The sequence below is a fragment of the Ursus americanus genome, chromosome 3 (assembly GCF_024610735.1).
Source record: "Ursus americanus isolate L20-20 chromosome 3, mUrsAme1.1.p, whole genome shotgun sequence".
In the NCBI taxonomy this organism is placed as follows: Eukaryota; Metazoa; Chordata; class Mammalia; order Carnivora; family Ursidae; genus Ursus; species Ursus americanus.
In genome coordinates this window covers 1,385,249-1,412,145 of record NC_142129.1, presented here as the reverse complement: position 1 = coordinate 1,412,145, position 26,897 = coordinate 1,385,249, and the positions used below count along the sequence as shown (strand labels likewise).

General features: G+C 57.5%; 1 protein-coding gene across 1 annotated transcript in view; it reads right to left on the bottom strand.

Annotated features, from left to right (window-relative positions):
• The window catches only part of PTPRN2 (protein tyrosine phosphatase receptor type N2), an 842,052-nt gene that overhangs the window by 80,993 nt on the left and 734,162 nt on the right, over positions 1-26,897 (bottom strand). Inside the window, exon 15 of the mRNA XM_087860611.1 lies at positions 7,033-7,227. Within this exon, the coding sequence (XP_087716737.1) occupies positions 7,033-7,227 (195 nt within the window). The remainder of the gene's footprint in view (positions 1-7,032; positions 7,228-26,897) is intronic.

The following is a 26,897-nucleotide window of genomic DNA, read 5'->3' as shown; positions in this document are numbered from 1 at the left end:
GCGACCCCTTCACGGAGCAGGTGCTCCTGACCTGCCCCTCCCAGGCTGAGCACCTGCCCCCAGGGCCCAGTTTTTGGGCGCAAACCGGTCAGGCTTGATGTCAGGCCTGCCACATGCTGTTCCTTAACTGTGTTAACACTCCCTGGCTACTTCCCTTCCCCGGGAGCCTCCTGCTGAGCTGCCTTCTCCCAGAGCAACAGCGACGGGCCGCAGGCTCGGCTCGGGAAGGGAAACGTGAGCTGTGCCTGGAAGGAGGAGGAGCCGTGAATGGTGTGGCAGCCTCTCCTTCTGGTCCTGGCACAGCTCTCAGAGCCCGGCACGGGCAGTATTCTTGACCGCGCAGCCCCTGCAGCACACGGGGCACAGGATGGCGAAGGGAAAGACCGGGACATGGCACCTGCTTCAAGCTGCAGAAGACACGGGTCGTTCCAGCACCAGCACTTGTCATGGGCTCTTGAGTCGCCTCCTTCCTGCATGGAAACCCCTGCCCCCAGGACTCCGGGCGTAACTATCTGCAGAGGGCGTCTTGAGGAGGTAGTGAAGGGAAAATGAGGTCATGAGGATGGGCCCTGACTATGTGACAGTGTCCTGATAAGAGGAGAAGATCAGGACACAGATACGCACAGAGGGATGACCATGTGAGGACACGGGGAGAAGACGGCCATCCACATGCCATGGAGAGCAGCCCCGGGAGGAACTGGCCCTGCCCACGCCTGGGTCTTAGACCTCCAGCGTCCAGGACGTGAGGAAGTACATCTCTGCTGTTTCGGCCCCCAGGACAGGTCCTCTGAGGTCAAAGACTCCACAGCAGCCAGGCCCTCGTGCCTCTCAGGGGCACTCTTCTCACCGATGTTACTGGGCAAGTTATTTTTAGACCCTGAGACGACGCCCCTTGCCCGGCTCACAACACTGGTGCGCCATTCCCGCACACAGGAAGCACACGTCCGGAGGCACGGAGACCGCCTGTTTCCAACTTGCTGGCGCTGATCTCGGTCCCGGGGTGACTTTCAGAAGGTTCTTCTTTGTGATTCTTCCTGAGACTTTACCCAGACCAGTCAACAGCGGTGCCTCTCACGGGGGACTCATCGGCCACACACAGAAGAGATAAGAGTGACTCGGTCTCCCTACGCTGCCGAGGGTGGTACACACTTGCTGGCGTCTGTGGCTCACGCTGTGTAAATGTGCAGAACTTGTAGTCGGCAGACTTCAGAAGCCGGGGCCCTGCAGCCCTTGAGGGACACTTGCGAGGCCATTCTTGGAAGGAACGATAAATAGCTCCCAAATGTAGGAAAACTTGCTCAATCTTATGCACAATGAGAGAAATGTAAATTAAAACTGCTTTAAAATAGCATTTTCCACAAACCAGTGGCAAAGATGGAGGGTGGCCAGTACCCAAGGCCGGGGAGGGTCTGGGGACACAGGCATCATTTTCTACATAGATGGTGGGAGTGTCAACTTGTCAAACATTCTGGCAGGAAGTTTGCCAATTCCTCTCAAAATAAATGAAAGGCATCCTCGATGACCTAGGGTCTTCTAGAAATTTAGCCGACAATTATTTTCACATGTGCTGTTTGTTTGAAGTGGCAAAATTTGAAAATTGCCTCAATCACCCTTAGCAGTATAAAATAAATAAATTATTGTACATGGAATAGCAGAAAGACATGGGTCCGCTACCACGGGCAGCGTTGAGTCACGTACGGTCCCACGGAGCCACCTCTCAGACACCACGTCAGGTGAAGGACGGTGTTCGGTTCTGAGCAGCTGCTAGTTATTTGTCACAAAAAACCTACAGTAGTTTTAGCTCTGGGGGAAGGGCTGGTCCCCTCACCGTGCGAAAGGCTGCGAGGTTGCTGTGGGCGCTCGCTCAGGCCTCAGAGAGCAGGGCCAGGGAAGGGAAGCCACAGAACGGCTCCTTTTAGAAAGACTGTCACGTACCGGTTTTAAGGACGAAGGTGCCCAAGGCTGCGCCGGCAGCCCCGCGGGCCCCCGCTCCTCCAGCCAGCGTCCGAGCCTCTCCAGCCAGCCTTCCCAGGTGAGCGTGACTTGTGCCACCCGTAATACGAAGGAGCGTTAAGCCAAGGAGGCTGGCGGGATGGGAACGGTCAGCGGAGCTACCCCTCAAAGCACACACGTCGGAAGGCGAGGCTCCGGGACGAAGGCGGGGCGCGCAGGAGGCGGGTGCTGGTGGCGAGGTGGGCGCGGCGGGTTCTGCCAGCACCTGAGCCACTCCCACGCAGGACACGATGTTCTCCACCCCTTGTAGGCCTTCCGTAGCCCGCGGTCACCAAACCTGCTGCGGCCCGTTCCCTCTGTTCCCGACGACGTGAGGCCTTTCGTCCTTCTTCCCTGTGTCGGCAGGCTCATTTGCACGTATCAGCACTCGGTCCTGTGGTCTTCATCTGTGAAACGGGCACACGTCAGCTCCCACTGTGTGGCTTCTAGATGGTGGCCATTACACAAACGGTCAGTGATGCTCACTCCTGCCTTATCGTCTCCAAGAACAAAGGGGACGCAAGGGTCACAGTCCTTACCTTCAACATGGACGAAGGTGTATTTTTAAGAGACTATTCAGCACCGTTTTCTTGAATTATGTTCTCTATTCCTCTAATTTCCTTAATTATGTTCTCTATTCCTATGTCTCCTACCGGAGACAGCATTAAGCCAACCTTCCCCCAATATCCCCGCTCCCTGAAATCTGGAGAGAAGTGAAGGGGAGTGCTGTGGATGGCGAGACGCGCCCTCGCGGCTCCTCACGGCTCCTCACGGCCCCTCACGGCTGCTCCGTCTGCACGCGCTCTCACACCTGCTTCACGGCGGGCTCCCGGACATCAGTAACTCTCAGGACAGCGGCCTACTCTCGGCATCTACAAAGCGGCCATGCTCAACTTCTGAGGACAATGTGGTGTGGAAACAGACCTCTTAAAAAACTAAATTCGAACGTGAATCTTGACCTTACCCACTGCATTCCCCCTCACATACTCAAGACACCACGGTGTTTCTAACAGTCTCATAAGGTCGCTTCACAGGTCTGTGTTTCTCAGAGCTCTGCACTTAGCCCTGATTCATTCCTGCCACACTCCCTTGCAAGCATCACTTTACTGATGCAGGTGCTTTCTTCCTCGCGGCCTGGCTCCCAGCTGTCCCATGCCTCCTGCAAACGCACGGCGTCCCCACTCCCCACCCAGCCCTGCGCTCCCCACAGCTCCAGGACCATGTCCGACCCAGATCCACTGCCCCGCCCCTGCTCACTGAAGGGTGGGGTCCATGAACCTGGCCTCCCAGACCCTGTTCTCAAGCGGATCCCTCGGTGCCCCCGCAGGGCGGCTGTAATGTCCTAGGTCTGCACAGGAAGACCAGCTCCTGGGAGGGGCCAGAGAATTCCTTTGCGGTTCCTTGCCCTAGCTCCTCCTCTCACGTCCTCAATCCGTGCTGTCCCCAGGCCTTGGTCAACACGTGCTCCCCTTTTTTTTTTTTTTTTTTTAAGATTTTATTTATTTATGTGACAGAGAGACAGCCAGCGAGAGAGGGAACACAGCAGGGGGAGTGGGAGAGGAAGAAGCAGGCTCCCAGCGGAGGAGCCCGATGTGGGACTCGATCCCGGATCGCCAGGATCACGCCCTGAGCCGAAGGCAGACGCTTTAACGACTGCGCTACCCAGGCGCCCCTACACGTGCTCCCTTGACTCACCTCTCGGCAGGTCGTCCACCCACCCCAGACCCCTTGGTCAGGGGTATTAGTCCCTCCCCTCAGACACGTGGGGCTCAGCCTCATCCCCAGGAATGAGCAGGCTAGTGTCATCAGTGCTGTCACCACGGAGCAGTGGCCTGCGACCCCCCCCCCCCAAACCCCTGTCTCCCTTGACCTCCATTCTTCCATGCAAAGCCCCAGGCCACCTGTTTCCCCTCTGAGGGTCCTGTCACTCGCTGGGTGGAGCGTTTATTTCTAGAATTCTATTGCTACAGCTCCCAGGCAGGAGATCACAGAGCCCTGCACAGTTAGCCCAGGATTCTACAGCAGAGAGTGACCAGACCCAGAGAGCCAGGGGTCTGAGGGCTCCTTCCCCATGTGAGCCTGGCCCTAGGTCAGCTCCACTCTGGGTCAGCTCTGCCCCCAGGTTGTAGGTCAGCCCCCAGGTTGTAGGTCAGCCCTCCCCCAGGTTCTAGGTCAGTCCCCAGGTTGTAGATCAGCCCTCTCCCAGGTACTAGGTCAGTCCCCAGGTTCTAGGTCAACCGGCCCCCCAGGTACTAGGTCAGCCCTCCCCCAGGTTCTAGGTCAGTCCCCAGGTTCTAGGTCAGCCCTCCCCCAGGTTGTAGGTCAGTCCTTCCCCAGGTACTAGGTCAGTCCCCAGGTTCTAGGTCAACCGGCCCCCCAGGTACTAGGTCAGCCCTCCCCCAGGTTCTAGGTCAACCGGCCCCCCAGGTACTAGGTCAGCCCTCCCCCAGGTTGTAGGTCAGCCCTCCCCCAGGTACTAGGTCAGTCCCCAGGTTCTAGGTCAACTGGCCCCCCAGGTACTAGGTCAGCCCCCAGGTTCTAGGTCAACCGGCCCCCCAGGTACTAGGTCAGCCCTCCCCCAGGTTCTAGGTCAGTCCCCAGGTTCTAGGTCAGCCCTCCCCCAGGTTGTAGGTCAGTCCTTCCCCAGGTTCTAGGTCAGTTCCCAGGTTCTAGGTCAGCCCCACCCCCCCGGTTCTAAGTCTAACTACCCCCAGGTACTAGGTCAGCCCCTAGGTTCCAGGTTGGCCCCACCCCCAGGTTCTAGGTCAGCCCCCAGGGTCTAGGTCAGCGCCAACCCTAGGTCAGCCACTCCTGACAGTGGTCCGGCGTGTCGGGTCCATATTTGGCTTTTTAGCTTCCCATGCCACTGATTGCTTCAAACACGCTCTCCATGCTTTGCTGAAGACAGCATTCCCATCTTGCACCCCGGCCCAGGCTTTAGTGGCGAATATGTTTTCCGGGGGACTCAGCCAAGTCCCTTCCGACTTTTGGGGTGCTCCTTGCTTCCACCTTGTCCAGAGGTGAACAGCCTTGCCGTGGACTGCATCACCCCGTAAGTTAAGATGTCGCGTCTGCATGACACCCGTAGAGCTTCAGGTTCCTGGGATTTGCCTGGACCTCACGCAATTTAGCTGATGGTCTCCGACTCCCTAGCACGCAGTTCAGGAAGATCGTCATGCAGCTGTCTGGTAAACACGGACGGTCCCGCACAGAGGCTCGGGCTGAGTGATCACCCATGAATTATCTTCCTTGTCGCCTTAATGAGTTAGAAGGTCTGGCATTCCGGCACGTTCTGAGGTTGTGACACACGTGGGTTTCTATGGGCTGTGCTGGGGATGGGGAGGGCCCTCCGTGAACCAGTAATGGGAGTGCCACTTCCTGCTGACCGTGGCTCCGCTCTAACCACAATGTGTCCGTGGCCTTCCCCGTGAGGATGGACTGTTGTCAGGGCCTGAAAGCGAGTCATTTAGTGGCTGAGAATTTGTGTAAAAATGCCGAATGGTTTGCTTACACCACATGGCTCCAGGCCTCTGGGCTCTGTACCAGCGGAAGTGCTTGGGAGGAAGATAAGTGCGGGGTGGACAGAGCTCCTGAGCCCGTCTGGCACGTGGGGTCAGAGGACAGAGAGTCAGGACTCCTGCACGAGCAGAAAGGGCTCACAGCTCCCTCCACACGCAGGCCGACTGGGCACAGACCGTGTTTCTGCGGTCACACCTCACCGCAGGGTCAGCACCTGAGAGCAGAGGCCGCGGCAGGGACCCGAGAAGGAATGCTGTGGCGTGGGAATGTGGGAACAGGCAGGTGGACGTGGATGTGGAGAGAAGGCGCAAGCTCGCAACAGGGAAAGGGCCTCACCAGATACCCACGCGTCAGCCCCTTGGTGTTGGGCTTCCGGCCTCCGGGACTATAGGGAACAGGTTTCTGCTGTTAGAGCCGCCCAGTTTGCCGGGGTTCGTTGTGGCTGCCTAAGTGGACTAAGCCGTTGGCTGGCTGTGCTCCAATTTCACCAGCTTATATTGTCAGTAAATAAACATATAAGGAAACTTTCCGCAGAAAATAAATGTTCAAAGACCAGAGAAACCACTTCTGGGGTCCAGCCCACATTGACGCTTGGAACACAGCCTGGATGGTGAAGACCGTCTGCCTGATCTGGGAGTTGCCGCCATGTCACGGAGCCGCGAGACGGGGCTCTGTCTGCCACCCCCGAACACTCTGTCTCCAGGAGGAGAGTCACGGCGACCGAAGGGCCTGCTGCTTTAGCTTTGCGAGCACGAAACAGTAGACGCGTGTGGCCTGATCTAGGAGTGGCGTGTCTCCTGCCTTCAGGGGACAGCCAGTAGAAAGGGCGGAATTATGAATGCCTCTCTCTTAGTAGAAGTCAGACTTCAAGCACGCATCGCGGGGCAGTGCACCAGCTCTCCACGCACGGCCCTCCGAGGAGGACACTGGGTTTGGGGAAAGACAGGACAGGGAGCCGGACAGGCGGGAGGAAGTGTCTACACCAGGGTCCCCCCAGAAGGGCTCTGAGCCGGCACCCTGCCCCCAGTCACCGCTAAGTAGAAGCAGCAAGTGAGGGACGTCCGTCCCCCCAAACCACGCCTGCTGACCCGCAGCGGGGGGACGACGCCACGCCTGCTTCTTGGTCAGAGGCTGAACGACAGCAGTGCACACAGTAGGCACTCACAGATGCACATTCCACCACTGAAACCAGAATGTCCAGGGCAGAATCCCACGCGCGATCAGACGTGCGTGTGTGTGGGGGGGTGCATATGCTCACCTCACTCACACCGGGAGGACGGAGTCGGAGGGGCCCTGACACTTTGGGGTTTCATCCTGCCGTCAGCTGCCTGACCAGGTCAGCCTTGGTGGCCGGCACGTTGTTGCTGGCACTTCTGACAGGCTGGGTGTGTGGCGGGAACCCAGGGGACAAGTGTGTGGGCGGGAGGGGCGTCGTGAGCTCCCCCCTCCCCTCCCGCTCTTGCTCCCTTCCCACAGACGGTGTGAACTGCGATTCCCGATGGAGAATACCAGGGGCCTTACCAGGACCATGTGGCCGGTGGAGATGTCCATGTTGGACTGCACGGGCTCCTCAGACCAGGACGATGTGCTGCTCCGTGCAGACGGGCTTGGCATCGGCCCGTCGCTGAACTGGGATGAGACGCTGTTGATGCGGGACGCGTGCGGGGCCTCCGGGCGGTCCGATGTGCGCACGGCCATGCGTTGCCGGCACAGCTCCTGGGGGAGAGCGAGGGCAGGTTAGTGCTGCCCCCACGGCCTGTGGCCTCGCCCCCCAGCCCCGCCCGACCCGAGAGCCGAGGGGCAGACGGGGGTCTGCCTTGTGGCCATGTTTGCACGCGCACACACACAGATATCACACACACACGGGTATACACATGCATACATGCATGTACACATATATGCACAACACGCAGATTCAGAGAAAAGGGCACTGGACCCACTGTGTGCTGACACTGGACTGTCTTGGAATAACGCAGCATGTGGGCTGAGCTGGCCGTCTTTCCTTCCTGTTCAGAACACCGGTCACGGTGGGAGAGATGGGAATTGCCACCATGCTCAGGTGTTCAGGAAAAAAACAACCACCTCTTTTTGGTTCTTCCCTTTTCCCCCCAAACAACACCCAAACTGATGAGAGCTCACGAGAGAGAGCACAGATAAAATCACATGTAAAAAGGAAAGTATGTGGTTTAATGGAAAAGGGTTTGCTTCTCTGCCTAGACCCCCAAAGAGAAAGTCTCCAGATTTAAAGGAAAACCTCGGGATGACGGCCGAACGGAGCTGCTGTCAGGCCCCTACAGGGTCCTGGCCGACCCCACGCAGGGCGGAGTTTGAACACGCAGGTGGGGGCAGGCTCAGAAGCAAGGGAGCCTGGTGGGGCCGCACGCTAGCTCCTGGCTGTCACTGGAGAGTCGGCCGGGACCCCCCCAACTTCTCACTAGCAAAATACCTGCGTCCTGAGCAGATGAATTCCAGCCTTTTGCCCCCTGAAATGATCACTGTAACTTGAGCCACCAAAATAAAATGATATCAAGAAAAACTCTGCAAGAGAATCTGAGCCCGAGAGGAATTAAAAATGCATTCACGGGGAAAGCTGCTGGAGAGCTGCACAGCTCCCGCGCGCTCCTCCCCTCGCTGGGGGTGGCGCCCAGGGGAGGCCGTGCCCCACTGCCCCCACCAGCTCAACGCACCCCAGGGCGCTGGCTAAAGCCCCCGGAACCCTTACACGCGTTCCTTATCCTTCACGCCGGCCGCCCTTCTCCTTGGCGTTAAAGACCTTCCTCAGGCAGCTGCCACCGTAGAGAAAAGACCCCACTCAGCGCAGCTCCCCTGGGATGCATGGCACGGGCGCCTGGAGCCAGATGGCGCGTACCACCCGGCACAGGTACGCGGAGGACCCCCTCCGCCCGCCAGAGCAGTGGGTCTCGGGGAGCAGGGCTGCAGGGTGAACTTCACACAAAGGGCCGCCGTGCGGGCCGCGGAAGGGAAGAGGGAGGAAGCCAGGCACACCTCGGCTGGACCCCCCACCGTCCTCGGGGTTTGCTGGCTCACGCATGGTGCTCAGACACCAAGTCTGTTTAAAAAGCCTAGCCAGCCTTGCTCAGAATCTTAAAAACAAACAACAAGCCAACCAACCAACCCCAGACACAGCAGGTAATTCTAATCAGGTAGGTGGTACTAGTAACCACTTCCTTCCCCTGGATGCACGTGGGACGGGACTTCAGTCTGGAGAAAGCGTACCAAGTGTCGTTTCTCCGCCAGCTGCTATGGTCTCACATAGCTCAGCTGCAAGAACAAATAGTAACTCCAGCCAGAGCATAAAGCCAGCTCCAGCATCGGCCAGGGGAGCCAGAAAGTGTCCTCCGGGAGGCAGTGCCTTTGGGGAGGACGGTTCGGGATGGTTGAGATTTAGCCACTAAGAAGCAAACGTCACAGCAGCTAGGTGACCGCCCCGCGACTGTGCGGGGGACGGGAGGGTGACCCCAGCCCCGGATTCCCGCTCTTCTCTCTGCAGGCGGAGGGTGAGTGCGCAGGGTGGGCCCTCGCTCACCGCACAATCTCTAGTGGGCGGGCCCCCGCAAGGTCTCCGAGCCTGAGCGTTTCCACTTGGAAAATGGAGGCACCAGTCTCGTTGCTGAAGGACGCCCATGTGGTGCCCGCTATGGGGAAAGTTTTCGGTCGCTCATCAGCAGATATCAGTGCAGGAAAAATTAAAACAGTTCTCTGAGCCAGGACAAACTCAGGGGCTCAGCGAGCTCAAAGGTATTTTTCTAAAGAAAGCAGAGAATTTTGGAGTTGAAGACAGCAGATCGTCCATGCAGGCCTCCTCGTTTGACCGGTGACGTAGTGGCTGACTGTGGACGCTCTGCAGGGCCCCATGGGGCCGCGACCTGGGGCCGAGCTCTGCAGCGTTACTTAGCGCGGGTGCTCCTTATAGGTCTTTCTTTAAGACACCGAAATTCTTAAAAACAGAAGGAAGGTTCCAAGAAGAAACGGTCCCCAGCCTGTATCCCACACAGGGCACACCAGCCTCCTGGGCAGCTTGGTTTGAGAGCGGCCCCCCGAGAGTGTGGCCATCGCCCAGATGTGGCCTAGAGAGGGGCACCACTTGGGGAGGGCCCCTCACCGGCAGAGCTGCAGCACTCCCGAGTCAAGGGGGCCCACGGCCTCTTCCAGCCCATCCTTACCTGCCGGTGAGGGTAGGCTCCACCCGCCCAGGACCTGGACTCTGGACTGACCGCTGCCCCCGTTTCTGCACCGGGAACACAGGAGCCCGAGACAAGGAGCGTCTGAGGCAGGGGTGATGATGGGTTTCTGACAGGAAGCTCAGGTTAGTGGGTTCTTGGTTTTGAAGTCCCTGTGCATTTGGGGCCTGTGAGGCCCCCGCCTCTGTGGGCGGCCGCCCACAGCTGTGCTCTCCGCCGTTCCCAGCCAGGCTGGTGTTCTGGGCTTTCCGAGGGTCTGGAGGGGGCCGGGCGCCAGGGAGACGTGCACAGCCGGGTGTTCAGTGCTGTCCCAGCAGGTCCCACCTGGAAACCGGGGCTCAGGAGACCCGCGCTGGAACACGTTTGCCTTGGGCTCTTCTCCTTGGATTCCCGGAAATCACTCCCCCGTCCACAGTGCCTGAGTGACAGTGCCTAATTCCGGTCCTGGCCTCAGCACCTACTCGGGCAGACCACCTAGCCTCTCCAAGTCCCCGTTTCCCCATCTGTGAAACCAGGCTCCTGGTTCCTGTGAGCACATGTGCTCAGAACTCACCTTCAGCGCCATCTGGCCTGTGGTTAGCAAGTAATAATTCGCTCAGCTCTGGCTACGCATGCAAACCTTCCCCGCTGCCCGGCAGGACTGTGGAGTAGGACCGGCAGGGCCCTGACCTCCCCGCACGCGTGGCCCAGCCCAGAGCACGGACCACATCTGTTGGGTGTTTCGGCGGGGATGGGAGCTGGCGGGTGGGGGCCTCCTGGATGAGGCGCCGCAGATCTGCTGGTGGGGTCGCCAGGCGTGGTGAGAGGCCGTGCGGGGTCTGCAGGGGCTAAAGCCCAGGTGGATGGAGTCAGTGGCAGGAGCGAGGGAGAAAACGGCCCTGTGGGGGCTCATTTCCAGCCCCCGCTGTGCCTGCCGGCGTCGCCGTGCTCCGACTGCGGTCAGCTCTCCTGGGAGCACAAGGCGGAGAGGTAGGAGGTCTGTCTGTCTGGCCGGCCGTGCGGTCAGCACCGTGGCTTTCTGTGTAGTCGAGGCTCTGAGGGACGCTGCCGTTCACAGCCTGCCTGCACCCACAGGCTTCCCTCGCGTCCACAGAGAATGTCACCTGCCGTTTGTGCCCCCCTGCAGTCCGGCCGTTGCTGAGGTGCGAGCTCTCGGGACTGAGGTTCCCACGGGACCAGCCCCCCGTCTCAGGGGTTTGCTCCAGCAGCTGCTGTTGGGCTGGGGTCTGAGCTCAGCTCTGGGGACGACGGAGCAGCCCTCCTGTGACCGGGGGAAAACCGCGCACCTTCTCCCACCTCCTCTCCCTGATCTGAGACGCAGGAAGGAACAGTGTGCTGGCCCCGCACTGCAGGGCTGCTGCAGGACACGTCACGAACACAAGCTGTGAGCACACGACGAGAGGAGGGTGCCTCGGACTGCGGGGGCGAGGCCCGGCCTCCGGGGTCTCCCTCCAGGCCGGACACAGCAAGGCCGCGCCCGTCCGTCTGGGACAAAACCAGAGGCTCCTCACGGAAACGCCCGCCAGGAGGGGACACACGCCAGGCCCTGTGCCTCTGAGGGGCGGGGGGGGGGCCTGACCGCGAGCCCCCACAGGTGGGAACTGCACCGTCCTCTCTGCCCTGCTGCCTCCCTGAGCGAACCACCAGAGGTCCCTTCAGTTAGTGCTTCTGGTTGATGACGCTTTGTAAAGGAGTAACGAAAATTCTGTATTCTGACCAGTCTCTGTACTGTTACTTTAAAATTAGAATTTCCTGAAGACGATCGAACTTCTTTTTAAAAGACAAGATGCAGACTACAACCTGACTCAGTTGTGGTCTGGCCAGGGTCAGGTGCAAGGTCAGGGTCAGGGTCAGGGTCAGGCTCAGGCACAGGGTCAGGGTCAGGCTCAGGCACAGGGTCAAGGTCAGGCTCAGGGTCAGGGTCAGGCACAGTGTCAGGTGCAGGGTCAGGCTCAGGGTCAGGCTCAGGCACAGAGTCTGGCACAGGGTCAGGCTCGGGGTCAGGCTCGGGGTCAGGCACAGGGTCCTGCACAATGCAGATGTGAGGCTCTCAGCAGAGCTGTCCGGGAGAGGGAGAGCCTCTGCCCTCCCCTCAGAACAGAAAGTTCCACTGGCCTCTAGGCAACACTACACTTTGCATGTAAAAGTCTCACCTACACCTAAAAAGGCACTTGCAGTCCACACAGAGACATGTGGAGGCGTGACCCCTCTGCCCCCTTAGGCAGTGACCCAGCGTCGGGCTGGGCGTAAACACTTATTTAAAATGTAATGTGAAGTTTGCAGCATTAGTTCGCCTTACCTGGAAATGCGATCAGACCCCAGTGCTCCCTGCTTTTCCTGCCCTGCATTTACTGTCAGGCTTGTGGGGGCCCCGCACAGCACAGAGCAGACTCGGTCCACCGGTGACAAACACCGTGTCCCCAAGCGACACTCGGCAAGGAGCGTTCTGTGAGTGTGACACACAGGGCCATGGCCACCCATGGGGCGCGTCTTGAGCAAAAGACGACGGGCAACGCTCGACAGACAAGGCAGGCAAGCTCGGGAAGAAACCTGGAGCCCGGCCCAGGGCCGCCTGAAGTTTCTCTAATTTATAATCCTGGCAGCAAGCAAAACGGGATCCCCAACACCTGCAACGCAGGCTCCCACGGTCGGGTTACGGATACCACGAAAGGAGATGCAGGCCCCTCGGGGGTGTTCGCCACGAGGGCACGCACCCGGTAAAATCATGACCCCCTCGCCCTCGAGGCCAGCACCTCCTTGGGAACCCCGGCACGTCCTGCCCTGAGTGTCATAGAGACTTTCCCCAAATGTATCTTCACTTGGCTGGAAAAGGATGTGCCTTCCAGCCCCTCGTTAAAAACTAAAACTCTTACCATGTTTAAGACCCATTCCAACCCCACTTTCATTTCTAAGTTATGATAAGGGTAGCACCACATTAAGGAAAATGGCGTTCAGCTTGACCACCTCGAGTGTGTAAGACAATTCCCATCTCTGTGTTGTGACTCATGGGATTCAGACCAAGAGGCAGTTAATTATGAAGGAAGAAGGAAGGCGGGTCCCATCAAATGGGTCTTCTAGTCACAGACCCACACGAGCGTCAATCAGCCAGTCGCACAACCCCCTTCCAACGGCTCCCTAGTCGGCGCCCTTGGCCCACTTACGCGCCGGAAGGCCCTGAGCACCCGAGATCCACGCCTGCTCTGGGCTCCGTCCTATGCACACCTGCTGTGTGCCTATGCTGGGCTCCGTCCTGTGCACACCTGCTGTGTGCCTCTCCCGACCCCGAGAGAGCTCACTGCAGGTTCTCGAGTCACTCCCCCTGGGAGCTTCACCAAATCGCTTTTCTTCTCTCATTCAATGCGGAAGAAAACGCCAATGCAGGCGTGAATTAGAGACTTGTTTTCCAGATAGCAAAAGGGGAAGTCACTTACTTAGGGACCGCAAGGCTCTACATTTCCAGGACATCCAGCCCTGGAGATGGGTTTCAGGTCTTTCCGGAGAGATCAACCCATCTCTGCCTCTCTGTTCTGTCCCTTCTTAGCTGTGTGCTCCCCACCCCACCACCAGGTGTGAAGAAAGTTCTTGAGGAGAACAGATGCAGATCATTTCATGTTCCCGAGGAAAAGGTGCATGCACAATAATGAGAAGATGACACGGTCTCACGGGTGCCCTCCCCACAGCAGCTGTCCACGGTCAAAAGCACGCATCCTAGACCACTAGTGTCTTAGAGAAAATCCCATGGCAGAAAGAGAAATCCATCCGTGGTGAACACAGGCCCGAGACAGATCCCAGCCCACGTAGAGACCCGTCCGACCAGAGGGCCGAAGGCAAGGACCGCGGGCCCAGATCAGGGTGCTCTGAATCCCGCTCAGGCCCTTGCCAGCTGCATGACCTGGGATGAGGTGCTCGACTCTCCCCGCGTCTCCGTTCCGTGACCGCGCAGAGTTGGCGAGGCAGATTCTAGGAACGGATGTGGATAAGGCCCTGAGCGCCATGCTGGTGTGTCCCAGCCGCCGGGCTGCAGGGCTCCCACACACCCGGGTGCAGAGGGGGTTACACAGCCGGCAGAGGGAGTCAGGACACCAGGCCAGGCCCCCTGCCCGGATGCCACCACTGCTGGACCATGGCACCACAGGCCACGTGGAACCCAGTGTGACGACGGACTACTGTCGTCAGCAAGGGGACGCTCTCCCCACCCTTTCCATAGCAACCAGAGTAATGGGATTTCTAAAAAAGAAAAGAACGGTGTTTTCAGGCCCCTAAATTTAAGGGTCCGATCACACAGTAGACACGTGAAGCTTGTGCCACGCTATTTAAAATACCCAAAAGGTTCTTCGATTGTCAGGAAAGGCAAAAACACGAGTGCCCGCACCCAGGTGTCCACAAACTCTCCGGGGAAATGCAAAGTCTCAGCCTCTGTGTGGCGTGGGGCTCCCTCCAGTGCGTCCAGAGCCCACCGCTCACACGCCCCCACCGGCCCGCACCCCTGGGCCCCGGGGCAGGACCCCTCTGAGCAGGGTCAGCCCAGAGAGCTCCACGTTCTCAGGGAACAGGAGTGCATACACGTCTCGACCCCACAGCCGCCACCTCCCATAAAGCCTCCTGCCCTCTGTGACACTTGAGGCCCTGGGGCATCTCTGCAGAGCCTGAGGATTTCATACTTCTTTGTAACACAATTTGCAAAAAATAAGTTGAATAGGATTCTGGGGGCAGAAATCCATCCACACACATAATAATGCAAATGTCTCACTTCTCAAATCTTTATCTGATGGGGGAAAATTGCAGAGAGTGGGAATCGCTCTGAGAGAAAAGACCTGTCATTCCCAAATTCTGCCAAAAGAAAGACCAAGACGACAAAGGCTTAAGAAAAACCGCTTTGTACCTTTCAAGGCACAATCGGAACAAAGCCGCGCGCTGCCTGAGTGTGTCCACAAAGGGCGGCTGGAGTTGCAGGGTTACTTGGAGAGCGTAATTTGTGGTAACGGGGCAGAACTGAAGAGGAAGGCACAAAGCGCGGAGCAGAGGCGCGGCTCATTAGGGTGTGCGGGGAGGGAGCAAGGCCAATTACTCTCCAGGCTGCATAAAACACGGAGCGAGCGCGCTGAAAGGAGCCGGCCCTCTCTGGGGAGGGACCCGGTCCCCGCTCAGAGGGCACTGCAGAATCCCACAAATAGAGCGCAAACAATGGCACACAAAGCACCCACAAGGCGGCCTCGCCGGGACGGCTGGCGGACGGGGCGGCTGCGAGCTGCCCGTGGAACGCGGAGGCCGGGGGCTCACAGCGCAGGGAGGTCTTTACCGCGGACACCCCGCTGCAGAAGCAAACACGGGGTGGGGGGGCAACCCGGAAGGGCACCCGGAGAGCCCACCGGAGGCTCCAGCCGAGGCGGGGAAAACAGGTCATTGTCTTTTCTGTTCTGTTTTGCTCATTTTGTTTTTTTTTTTTTTCTAAATTAAGCACATGGGATTTTGTAATAAGGAACACCAAAACAAGGGGTGTTTAAAATACATAAAATTATCATTCAATAGGATTAGGACTAAGTGAAATGTTTAGAAAGTACGCGTGGGGAAAAGCATGGGAGAAAATATCCCAGATTGTCAAAGTGGCTCCAACGTCACATTAAAAAAAAAAAGGCATATAAAAGACAATGTCGCGTCTGATCACCTCTCCCGCCCCCAGCGGGTTTATTAAGGCAGGTTATTTCACGGCAGAAGTGCGAATGGCCTAGGAGGGACCGCTGCACATGGCGGCTGGCGAGGCTGGAGCGGAGACAGGAGCTCTTGATGTGGTTTACGGGAGCTATTTTACATAAATATTCTCACCAAAAATAGCTCATCTGAGTAGGACCGCTGTGGGAGAAAAACGAGCGCCGAGCTTGCTGTGTGCTGGACGGGCTCTCCCCAACATCACAGGACACTGAGGGGACACCAGGGGACTTGGGGGGGCACTGCGGTGATGCTGGGGGGCACCGGGGGGCACTGGGGGGACACAAAGGGGACACTGGGAGGACACTGGGAAGGGACACTGGGGGGCACTGGGCGGACACAGGGGGGACACCGGGGGGACACCAGGGGGGTACTGGGGTGATGCTGGGGGCCACCAGAGGGATACTGGGGGAGCCCAGGGGGGATACTGGGGGACATGGGGGATGCCAGGGGGACACCAGGGGGGATCCTGGGGGAACACCGGGGGGTACATGGGACACGAGGGACACCGGGGGGCACTGGCGGGCACTGGGGGACACTGGGGGGACACCAGGGACACCGGGGGGCACTAGGGTACACTGGGGGGACACACGGGGGACACTGGGAGGACACACAGGGGACACTGGTGACAGACAGGGGACACTGGGGGAACACAGGGCCACAGCCAATTCTGGGAGACAAACAGAATCCTCCCTTCTCCTCCCACAGAGTCAGAGCCATCACAGGGACCCTGGGCGGCCCATCCCTCATCTAGGCCAGAGCCACACCAGCTCCCTGAATGGAGGGCCCAGGTCACAGCTCATTCCACGTGACCAGGCTTCTGACACGTGGCCTCCGCGGCGTGTCTTGGGACACCGCCTCACCACCTCTGCTGGACTTCCCAGTGACTTCGACTGCCGGACAACACACGCACGCCACACGGGAGGGACGTTTCTCCAGGGCGAGTCCCAAACCGGGCTCCAGAACTTGGCAGGGCAGTTGGCCACTCCGACTGCTCCCCGGAGCGCTGGCGGTGTCTCCAACCCCACCACTGCCGCCCTCCTATATCCTGGGGCTGCGAACCACGCGCCTGTGGACCAACGTGCAGCTGCGTTAGTTTAAGTGCCGGGTTCCACAACACTCGTAAACTAACCAAAACAGCTCCATGATAAACAGTGTTTGCCAAGGAATATTGAGTAATTTTATCCCATTTTGCAAGATGTTTTCTCAAAATAAAACTCAAAGACATATTATAACTTATAGAAGCGAAAATACTTTTCCACAGTCTTCTGAATCTGGAAGGGTCTTCGAGTAGTCCCGTGTCAGAAGGAAAAGAACCCCTTCCCTCTGCTCTCTGCCCCCAGCCCAGGAGGCAGGGCAATCATCCGTCCCTCTGTCCCCTGCCGCGCGTGCTGGCGCGACCCCACGGCTGGGCCCTAAGGAACGGCCGTCCTGCGCTGCCCTCGAGTTATCAGGACGTGAACTACGTCTCGCCTCCGGAACTTGAGGACAGAAGTCCTTTTCATCTGCTTTCTGTCTCCCTGGGTGTCGAACACAGAGGGGCGGCTGCAGAAATTCTGCTCACCGGGGCACACCCGCAGCGTCCAGCTGCCCGGGCAGAACCGCTGCCTGGGTGCCAAAATCAGGTCCCACCGCAGAGAGGGCAAGGCTGCATCCTCCCACCCGGGGCCCGTCTAGCACCCGGGGACAGCTCAAGAGTGTTGCCAAGTTCGGAGGCTTCCTACAGTCTCACGACACCTGCAGGCGGCCCGTTCCGACAGGCGAGGCTGCGAAGGCCACGTGTGAGTATGCCCGGCTTTGTCCACACACGTGTGATGTGTCTGGAACCCGATGGGCTGCACCCGGTCTTCTTCGAGCCTGCCTCTCCTTTAAGACCAAAGGCACACTCACCTTCTCCCTTTGCTCTGCTCCTGATAAACATCTGACTCAAGCCAGAGGAAGGAAGCGCATCATTTCAACAGACGTCTTTCTCCGACAGCCCGAACGTAAGGTGGGCTTCCGTGAGCACGGCTCACGCGGGAACCCGGAGCTGGCTGGGACACAGACGAGGCCATCGGATGGGCCTGCAGCCGTTGCGGCCCCGAGCAGCCCAGCTGGGCCGCATCTGTGCGGCAGGTCAGACAACAGACACCTGCCCCGAGCGTGCGGGGCTCTGGCGGCCAAAGACCCTCCCGCCATGAAGTTACAAGCGTTCCCGAGAAGTCTGCGATGCCTTCCAAGTTCACAGCTCCAGCTTCGTGGGCTCGGCCTCCGTGAGCAGAGCCAGTCTCGAGCGGCCCCACACGTACGGGTCAAATTCAGAAGAGCTGAAGTCACCAAGTCCGTTGAAAATTGATCGTGCGCCTCTTAGGGCTTAGGGCAACCTGGGCCTGACATGGGCTGGGCGGCCGGGGCGGGGTGGGGGGGGGCCTGTTTTCTACAAGAAACTTCTGTCACCTTCCTAACTTTTCTCTTGCTCAAAAGGTAATGAATTATCATCATTGGTCATCATTGCCACCATCATTCGGGCACCACGCTGGAGGCGGGCCCGCACCAGGGACCCCCGCCCCCGACCCCGCGCGCGTCCGTGTCTTAGTGCATCGATGAGCTTCCACTGAGCAGAAGACCCCCTGCTGGGTGCTGAGCGCTTCTGATACAGACCTGGCATTTCGGGAAACCAGGGTGCACCTCACATTCACAGGAGGACGCGGCTGGGAAGGAGCAGGCCAGGCCTGTCTCAAGGCACCGTGGTGGAAGCCCAGATAGTCGGCTAGGGATGGGCCACAGCCGCGAAGGGCAGTGTCAGGGGAAAACAAAGGGTCCGATGAAAGGGTGCTGGCGTGGAGAGCAGCGTAGGCCGTCCTGGGCTGGGCGGGAAGGCTCGGTGAGGGTGTGGGTCTGCGCAGGCCGACAGATGGGAATGATCTGGAAGGATAAAGCCGAGTGGGAGGGCTTTCAGTGTGAGGGGAGCGGTCTGCACAAAGGTTCGGAGACAGAAAAGCACAGGGGATATTCCAGGGGCTGTGAGGAGCCGGCCAGCGACACAAAAGGTATTCAGGTCCTTCCATTCTACAGCGGTGCCTAATTAAGCCAAAGGGCAGGGCCTGGGGGCGGGGGCAGGGCAGGCCCCCACGCAGCTGCCTCTCCCTGCCTGCGCAGGGGCTGCACATTGGTTCTGGGGCCCAATTATTCCATCTGAAGCTGCTCTGAATGGCAACCAAGCGGCCCGAGGCCGGAAGAGTGGGCCGGGTGGCTTTGCTGCTGCAGGCCGGGCGACCACAGCGAGCCCCCTCATTTCATCTCCGCTTCCTCTGATGAGGGGTTCTGGCCTCGAGGCCCCGTCAGAGTTTCTGAGAGCCTGTCGTGTTCAGGAAGGGCACAGGTGCTGACCTTTGGAGGAAGTCTGTGCCTCCCACGGTCCTGGCATGAGTCCAGCCAGGGTGCCGTCCTGTGACTCGGGCGAGGGCTGTGGGACGTGAGCTCTGGGGTTGGTGGGAGGAGAGGCGCTGGGAGGGCCTGGGGCACCAGGCACTTGGGATGCTGCCAGCCACGCTCTGCTTTGCTGCCGGGCTTCGAGTCCGTCGGAGATCTGTAGACTCACGGCGTGCCCAGGAAACCCCCCGCACACAGGAGCAGGGAAGCCACCGTCCGGGGCCAGAAAAGCAACAGCTCAAAGCAGCCAAGAGGACAATCTGAGGTTTTTTCCTGGTTTCCCCTCGTGTTTCAGTTTCAAAGTTTGGGGCCACCAAACTCAGGATTTTCAATCTCCTTGAATGTGGCAGAGGACAGGAAGCCCCAGGGAGGGGGAGTCAGTCCCGAAACATGGAGACCGTGGAACGTCCCTTCTGACCGTCCGCTTTTACAAACAAATCTGTATTTTATTTCCCCCACTCTTGGTTTCTGTCTGGATTTATGAAAGGTGCGATTCTAGGAATACTCCTTTTTGGTTATTCTTCTGCTATGTTGTCATCACAAAAAATGAAAGTGATAAAATGCTTCCTTATGGAACAAATCCAGACTTTTAACTGTAAGTAGAGAATTGAAGTCCAGCTGATGTGGGTGCTGACTTCCGGTCAGTTAGCGATCCGAGCATTTATCACCCAGACTCCCTCAGCTGATTTCGGTCGCACGCCACAGAGTCAGCCCAAGTTTAAAGCTGTGCATCGCGTCCTCGCTCTCCAAACACCACATGGAATCACGCGGTTTAAGGCATTTGGCCGTACTCGCTAATAGAAGGGTCTCTGCATCTTCCTTTTCCTGTATTCCAAATAATCATAGACACAGACACAAACGCATACCCAGACACGGAGTTTTACTGGTTGCTTTATTTTTAAATTCTGAATATAAGAATTGTTAGATTCCCTTTAAGAAAGGCAGACCGCACAGCAGCGCCCCGCGTGCGCGTGTCCGGACTGCCCGGCCTCCTCGCGCAAACTCGTCGAGGGGCTTGTCTGGAGGCCCTGCGCGCAGCCACGCGTGTGCCTGGGACCGCGCTCCTCCTGTCGCGCAAGGGGGTCCTCTTCGACCAGCGCAGCCTCGGGAGGAAGCAGACGCCCGCCGCGGCAGCCAGGGCCACGGGATCGACCCCAGCCCATCGACATCGACCAATGTTGCGGCCTGAGCACCGTCACATCCCGGCTGTTTATTCGAAAATCCGGAGTGAATACTTCTCACAAGTCACCTCCCTTACTGGAGACCATTTTTGTGAACATCTTGTACTTGCTCATAGAGAAATGACCTACCCAGAGTCCATTTTTAATTGTCGGCAATCCGCCCAAAGCAGAGAACCCTGATGGAGACGGAAACGTTTCGAGGAACAAAGTTTAAGATGACTAATTAGATGGAGAAAAGAAACCCAATCATGTAGCTTCTCTGACGGAAGAGGAAAAGTCCTTACTGTTCCCTCCCTAAGAAATAACTGTGATGCGGCACAGACCACATCACGTCCTGAGCTCATCTCTTGCTCACCTCCTCCAGGAAGCCCTCCTGGGCCACCCCAGGCTCCCTGCAGACCATCACGGCACTGCTTGTCTCAAGCACAGGCTCCACACCAGTGTAAACCGGTCCTACGTGTAAGCTCCGCGGTGGAATAAAAGTCTTGGCCGTCCCTATTGTTACAGAAAATGTGATTCTTTCATTAGAAGAAATTAGCTTTCTGGAAAGAGACCTACTGGGCCACTTCTAAGTTCGGCCATCCAGCCTTTCCCAGGCCTTGGGCAGCTCCACTCCTCAGGGTGACACACGCTGACACAGAATCCGCACACGGGCGCCTGCCCGCCAGGCTGGGAGGAGGGGAGCAGGGGGCCTCGGGCCTTGGAGGAGAGTGATGCTGTCCCTGGGCAGGACAGACGGACGAGCCAGCGGGACTCACGCCTCCAGTGGGGGGGGGGTCTCCTGTCCGAGTGGGTCTTCCTCTCATGATCTTGAATGTTCCTCTTTTGACATTTGGAGACGGCCGTCATCTGCCTGAGTCTCCTGGGCCTGAGTGTGCATTTGCTCTTCTCAAAGCTCTCCCTGCTCGTAAACACACTTCCTGTGAGCCTCTGAGGGCTCACGCTGTCCTTCCCCACCACCGCCTCGTGTCCTACCTCTCCTTCTTCCACGCCGGCGTGTGCGGAAGGGTGGATCATGCCACTCAGCCCGGGGTATGCTCCCCAAGGCCCCCTGAGGGCCTGAGTTGGAGTGGAGGGTCCCCTCGGGCCAGCACGAGCCTCCCGGCGCAGGCACCCCAGGCGTGTCTGCTGGTCCCCGCTCAGCACCGCCGTGCACGAGGCCGACCTCGAGGCAGACTCCAGGCCGTGGTGGGTGTGTCACTCGCACACGTGGAGAGCCCGAAGTCGCAGGGCCGCCCCAGGCCTCTCTGCCACACTCACAGACGCTGTCCCTGCCGTCAGGGAGCCGGGGAAGCGGCACGGAGCCTCTCAGAGCCAGAAGCACGCGCTCTGGTCCGCTGTCCTTCACGCTCCTGCGCCTGCCCTCTGAGGGCCTTCCCTCCTCCGGCCGTTCTGTCTCAGCCCCTGTGACGTCGCTCTGCTCGGGTAAGCTTCTCCTGCCGGCACCCCCTTATTCCGAGCAGCTCAGCGTCCCCTCTGAAGATCGGAGGGCAGGACGGCGCCCCGACACCGAGTGCCCCGGGCTGGCGCGTGGGGCGCGAGGTGGGCCCCGGTTCGCACCCGCGTCCGCCTCACTCGTCTGTGGGGGTGGCTTAGCTGCTCGCCGGCCCTGGAAAGATGCGGGAGGAAGCAGCACCTCACAGAAGCCGGCAGGACTTTCTCTTCGCACCTGCACCCCCACTAACCGCCCTCCTCAGCACGTGCTGAACTTTACACAAGTCTGGATTTCCCCGGACGCACACGCTTTCCTTACAGGTCTGTCCTCGGTTTTCCTGCAGAAGGTGTGCCACCTCTCTGAATCGGGGCCTGGAGGAGAGGGGGCGGCCGCACGAACGAGAGCACGTACTAGCTACACAGGGAACGGGAGGGCGGCATCGGAACCAGGCGAGGCGACGATTCCCTCCCCACCAGGACCCACCGTCCCCACAGATGACTGTCCTCACGCAGAACTTAGAACTCAGACGCAGTCACACTTCCATGACCTTCTCTGACCTTCAGCGGCCCAGTGAAGAGCATACAGCTCCTTCCATCCCATTTTGCGGGTGGGGCGCAGAGAGGCACGAGGCCCAGAAGGAATGGAGGTTATCAGGGTCCCTTTTTCCCGTGAGTGTAAATATTGGGAAAGAAACGTTTCAACTGGGAAGTGGACCACGAGCGAAAGGAGCTGGAGGACAGGTGGGCCCGTGGCTCCCGCACGGGGCTGCCCTCAGCACAGGGGAGCTGCCTGGGGAGCACAGACCCGGTGCCCAGCTGGAGCTCTTGGTCCAGGGCCCTGCCTGGGGCCGGCATCAGCCCCTTCCGCACCGTCCCTGCCTCCACCATGCACACGAAGGAAGTCCTCTCCTGTCCTCTCCTGCTCTCCAGGCCAGACCTTGCCGAGCTGCGCGCCCCAGCAAGGGGACCCCGGCCCGTCCGCCGTGAGCCCGCCGTGGCATTCTCCCCTGGTGTCATCCCTTGTGGTCTCGTGGTGCTTACTAACGCTTCCTGGTTTTACGGCAAACTCCTTGACTGTAAGAAGTCAGACGCTGAGCAGAGAAGGGAATTCGACCGTTCCTGACGGCCGCGCGGTGCCTCGAACCACGAAGAGAAAGGCAGAGGGCACCATCGGGTCCGGGGCTCCAAGAAGTTCTGCCCCGTCCCACGGGCGAGGGCTCCCTGGCCCGCTGACTTAGCCCGCCGAGAGGGAAGAACACTCTCCTGGGGCCTAAACGCTGTAAATCGCCCTAATTCCGCCCTGCCCCCTGCCCCCAGCGGGACCCGGGACAAGTCACAGCTGCTCTGATGCTTACTGTCCCCACGTGGCCCCACAGGGTGAGCTGGGGGTCCGCTGAGGCTTGCGGAACCCCTCCCTGGGCGCTGGCGGGTGACTGAGGGGGGACGGCTGGGAGCTGCAGGACAGGCCTCGGGGAGCCTCCTGAGTGCTCAGGGTGCCCTCGGAGGAGCTCCCCAGCCTCCACGATACAGAAGCACACTCTGACTGCGACAGAAACTGCGATAAAGCAGATTCGTCAGCCCCCTCCCCAGCCGGGCCCTCCCTCTGCAGCCCCTTGAGGACGGGAGCTCTCCCCTCAAAGCCTCCGAGGTGCATTCTCCTGCACTGGCCCTGAGGGACAGACAGACAGACACTGCGACCCACGCAGGGGTAAGTCACCTGACACGGCAGAGGTGACACTGGTGCTCCCTCTGCTTGCCTCGCCCGTCTCTCCTTAGGACACAGTTATTCCAGTAAAACCCAGATCCGCTCACAGGCCACAAACATACAACAGAGCCCAGCCACACAGTCACGGAGAGAAGACACAGCATCCAGGCCCGGACTCCTCGCACCAGCCGTCCCGAGCCTTTGTCTTCCAGATAGCTCACTGAGCGGTCTGTTATTTTCAATTAAGTCTGATCTAATTATTATCGTTTGATCAAGGGAGATGGCTTGCTATATTAGGACAGCGACATGTCTCAGTTTTGTGTTTGGATATGTTTTTGGCAATCTTTCCAGCCTTCCGCCTCCTCTAGACTTATTTCCAAATCTCAGGAGCTATTTTGGAGGAGACGCGTTGCACAGAAACTGGAGAATGGGCACGCAGCCGCGGCTTTTGGAAACTGCGACTTGAAAATTTAAGATTTATGAGAAAAATGCACTACAAATTCACGCCTTACAGAGCAACATTCAGACCCAGGGTGGGAAGGAAACCAGAAGATTCAATGGAGCTCATTGGCCCTAATATTGATCACTTGAAATGAACGCACACGCAAACACACACGTTCTCGAAATGCAAGGGGAAAGTCTGCACGTTTTCGTTTGGTTATCACACGACTGTGGGGAGAAGCAGGACGCCTGGCACCTTCCACCAACAGCAGAGCAATTACTCAGTTTACAGTGAAGCCGGGCCTCTTCCTGGGATCGGCGTGGGGGCCCCAGGACCAGGCCTCACCATCAGGGGCCTGGCTTCCCCTTGACCAGATGAAATATCAGCTCAGTGTCCAGAATTCTCCCTACAGACAGAGGTGCTAACCGCGACTTCTTGCAAAGGTAAAATTAGCAAAATCCCCATTCTCAGGTTTCACTGGGTTAGGATAAAAACGTAAGTTCTTAAATAATATTTGAGGGCACTCTTACGCTTTTGAGGCGGGATAGATTTTGCTCCTTGGGAAGTTGCAAAAAAGTTATTTTGACCTGAACATTTAAACGTAAAGCAAAGAAAGGCCATTCTTTCTGACTTATGGGTACATCGCTGTCAGAAATGGGCTATTTTAGGAGTTTGTGGTGGGGTCAGGCAAACCACAGGAGACTCCCTGTTTTTACCTAAATTGGCAAACCCTTCTCTAACTAGTGATGGTACCAATTACAAAAGATTAAACCGCCTTAGAAAAAGAATTGTCCCTTAATTCAAGGCCCAGGAGAGGAAGCCAGCTTGGGACATGCACCCTCCTCAGTGAGGGGCTGGCTCTCCCTTTTCCCGGGGGGAGGAGTTGGGCTTCCTTCGGGCCACGGCCCCTCAGCCGGACTGAAGGGAGCACCCCACGCAGCGGCCACCATGCACCTCGCGTGTGGTCGCGCGCTCATCATCGCCCGCCAGTGGGATGTCCACCGCACCCAGATGCGTGCTCTCTTCTGGGTCTGGTTGCAAAGGCCTCCCAGCGATAAGGAAGTGTGCTGGGTATCGTGAAATAAACCTTCAAAAGAGGCTTGCTGGAAATTCCGCAGCAATCTGTGCCCTCGTGTGGGGACGGCGGCGTGGGCCGGCCGAGCGCTGAACTCCTGCTCCAAGGTGATCAAAGCCTCAGGGAAAGGGACGCAACATTCAAAGAGACTCAGGGAGAGAGAGGAGGGGATGTGTCCTAATCATCTAATCACTTCCTCCTGCAGTTTCACCCAATGGCCTTCCGAAGAAAGAGGACTCCCGTGCGAGGAGATGCCCGTCCTGGACTGGGCACGAGCATCACACCTCCTTGCACACTCACCCACACCCACAGCGGCAAGCAGGCAGACGTGGGCACACGCGCACACATGACATCACATTAGGTACTGACATGCCAATTTGGGGGAGAAAAAAGAATAAAAGTAAAGAAATTATGTTTTTAGATAATTAAGTACAGATTTAATCCAAATACGTTATGTTTTATAGATTTAGAAGAAAAAAATAACGTTTAGTAAAGCACTGGGGAAACGTTTGGTGGCCATTAAAAAACCTGGCCCTTCAAAATGGATTTCAGTTATTCGAAAGTTAATACACCCAGTTCTTTCAAGTTTGAGGAAATTAAACTTTGATAGATTATCTGGTAAGACTGATCTCTAGGTAAGTGCTAATGTGTAAGAGTCTACCAAGAAATATTTGATTTTCCAATAGGTAAAGCCAACAAAAATATCACACACACACACACACACACACTCACACACACACACACATGTGAACTCAGCTTCAAGATGCTGACTCTATGAGATAGTTCTATTCCAAGGAAGAAGAGAAAAAAGGTTTAAACACGTTTGCATTGGGACCTAATAACCCAAACTACGCACTATTTGAAACAATTTTAAGACAAGCCCACTGATTATTCTGGGACACTCCAGAGTGCACTGTAACTGACCCAAAGCCGCAGACCATGAATATGAGCTCACGGGACTCTGCACCAGCCGCCAGCGGCCTGGGAGGGCAAACCCTAGAAGGTGTGCGTTGTGGGGCGGACGTGGGCCAGGGCTTTACAAAGGGCTGGCGGTCTGGGGCGTCTGCGCCCGAGCTCCCCTGCAATCAGGCCGCGGCCCTGCTGTTCACCTGGGCACAGACGGTCCTCCTTTGTGGCTCTCGGGGAAGAGGCCGGCTTCGCGGCTGACCCGAAGGGTCCTCGTGTTCTGCTAAGAACACTCAGTTCCTCCATTTAAAGGGTAAGTTCACGTTCTGATGGGAGTAAAACTTACTCCCCCGCTGCCGACCGCTCCTCATTCCCGGGCAGCTACTTGTAACCTCCACACACAATAACCTTTGTCTCTTTCGGAAAGTTTATGAACATACTCAATCAGAGTATGAAATAAGGTGTGATATTAAATCGCTCCATTTTCCTCGTCACCCAGAGTTGGGAATCGGGACGAGGCTTATCCGAGCTCCACGTGTATTATGGGATTAGCCGAGGGCAGAAGTTCAAAGGTTTGAAAATAAATACGGCATCAAGGCACCAGTTTCTGACACTGTTTCTATGTTTGCAATACTTTGAACAGCGTCTCAGACAGACTTGCGGCTTGAAGGGGGTCTCAGTGGCAGCGCTGGAAAAGCCACGTCTACCGTGCCCGCTCCTGAGTTAACACCTGCCTCACTTACCAATGGAAACATCCTCTCTTTGTAGCCACACTTCTAACAGCCCTTCATACGTGACTCAGCGAAATCTGGTGGTAACGGTCCTGAAATCCCATCGCCGGTGGCTGAGCCCCGCTCTGCGAGCCACAAACCGCGACGACCGGCTCAAGTACCAGCAGCTTCTCCCCAGTGGACCGTCCACTTGGGGTCAAACGTCTGCATTTAATCAGAGTAGTTCCCGAAAGGTGTCTCACAGTGATCTCAAAACTAAGCCCATCAGAAAACCTTTATAATAATTTCATCTCCAAATTTTCCTAGATCATATTTTTAAAGGAAAAGTTTTTTTCTGTGCTTCCTCCCCTTTTATTAATCTGGATTGAAGGAAAGCACACATTTCATTTATTGTCTGGATTACAGATTCTTATTAAACAAACCAGAGCTCATTATAAAATCAATATCAACTTAACCACCATGCCCCCAGGAGGAACAGCAGAAAGGTCACTCCAAGAAATTCAAACAATTTTCCTGCTGGAAGGGCATGATTTTAATTACAGATACTATTAATTAGAGCTGTCACTGGGAAGATTTTTTTCTGTTAATTATCA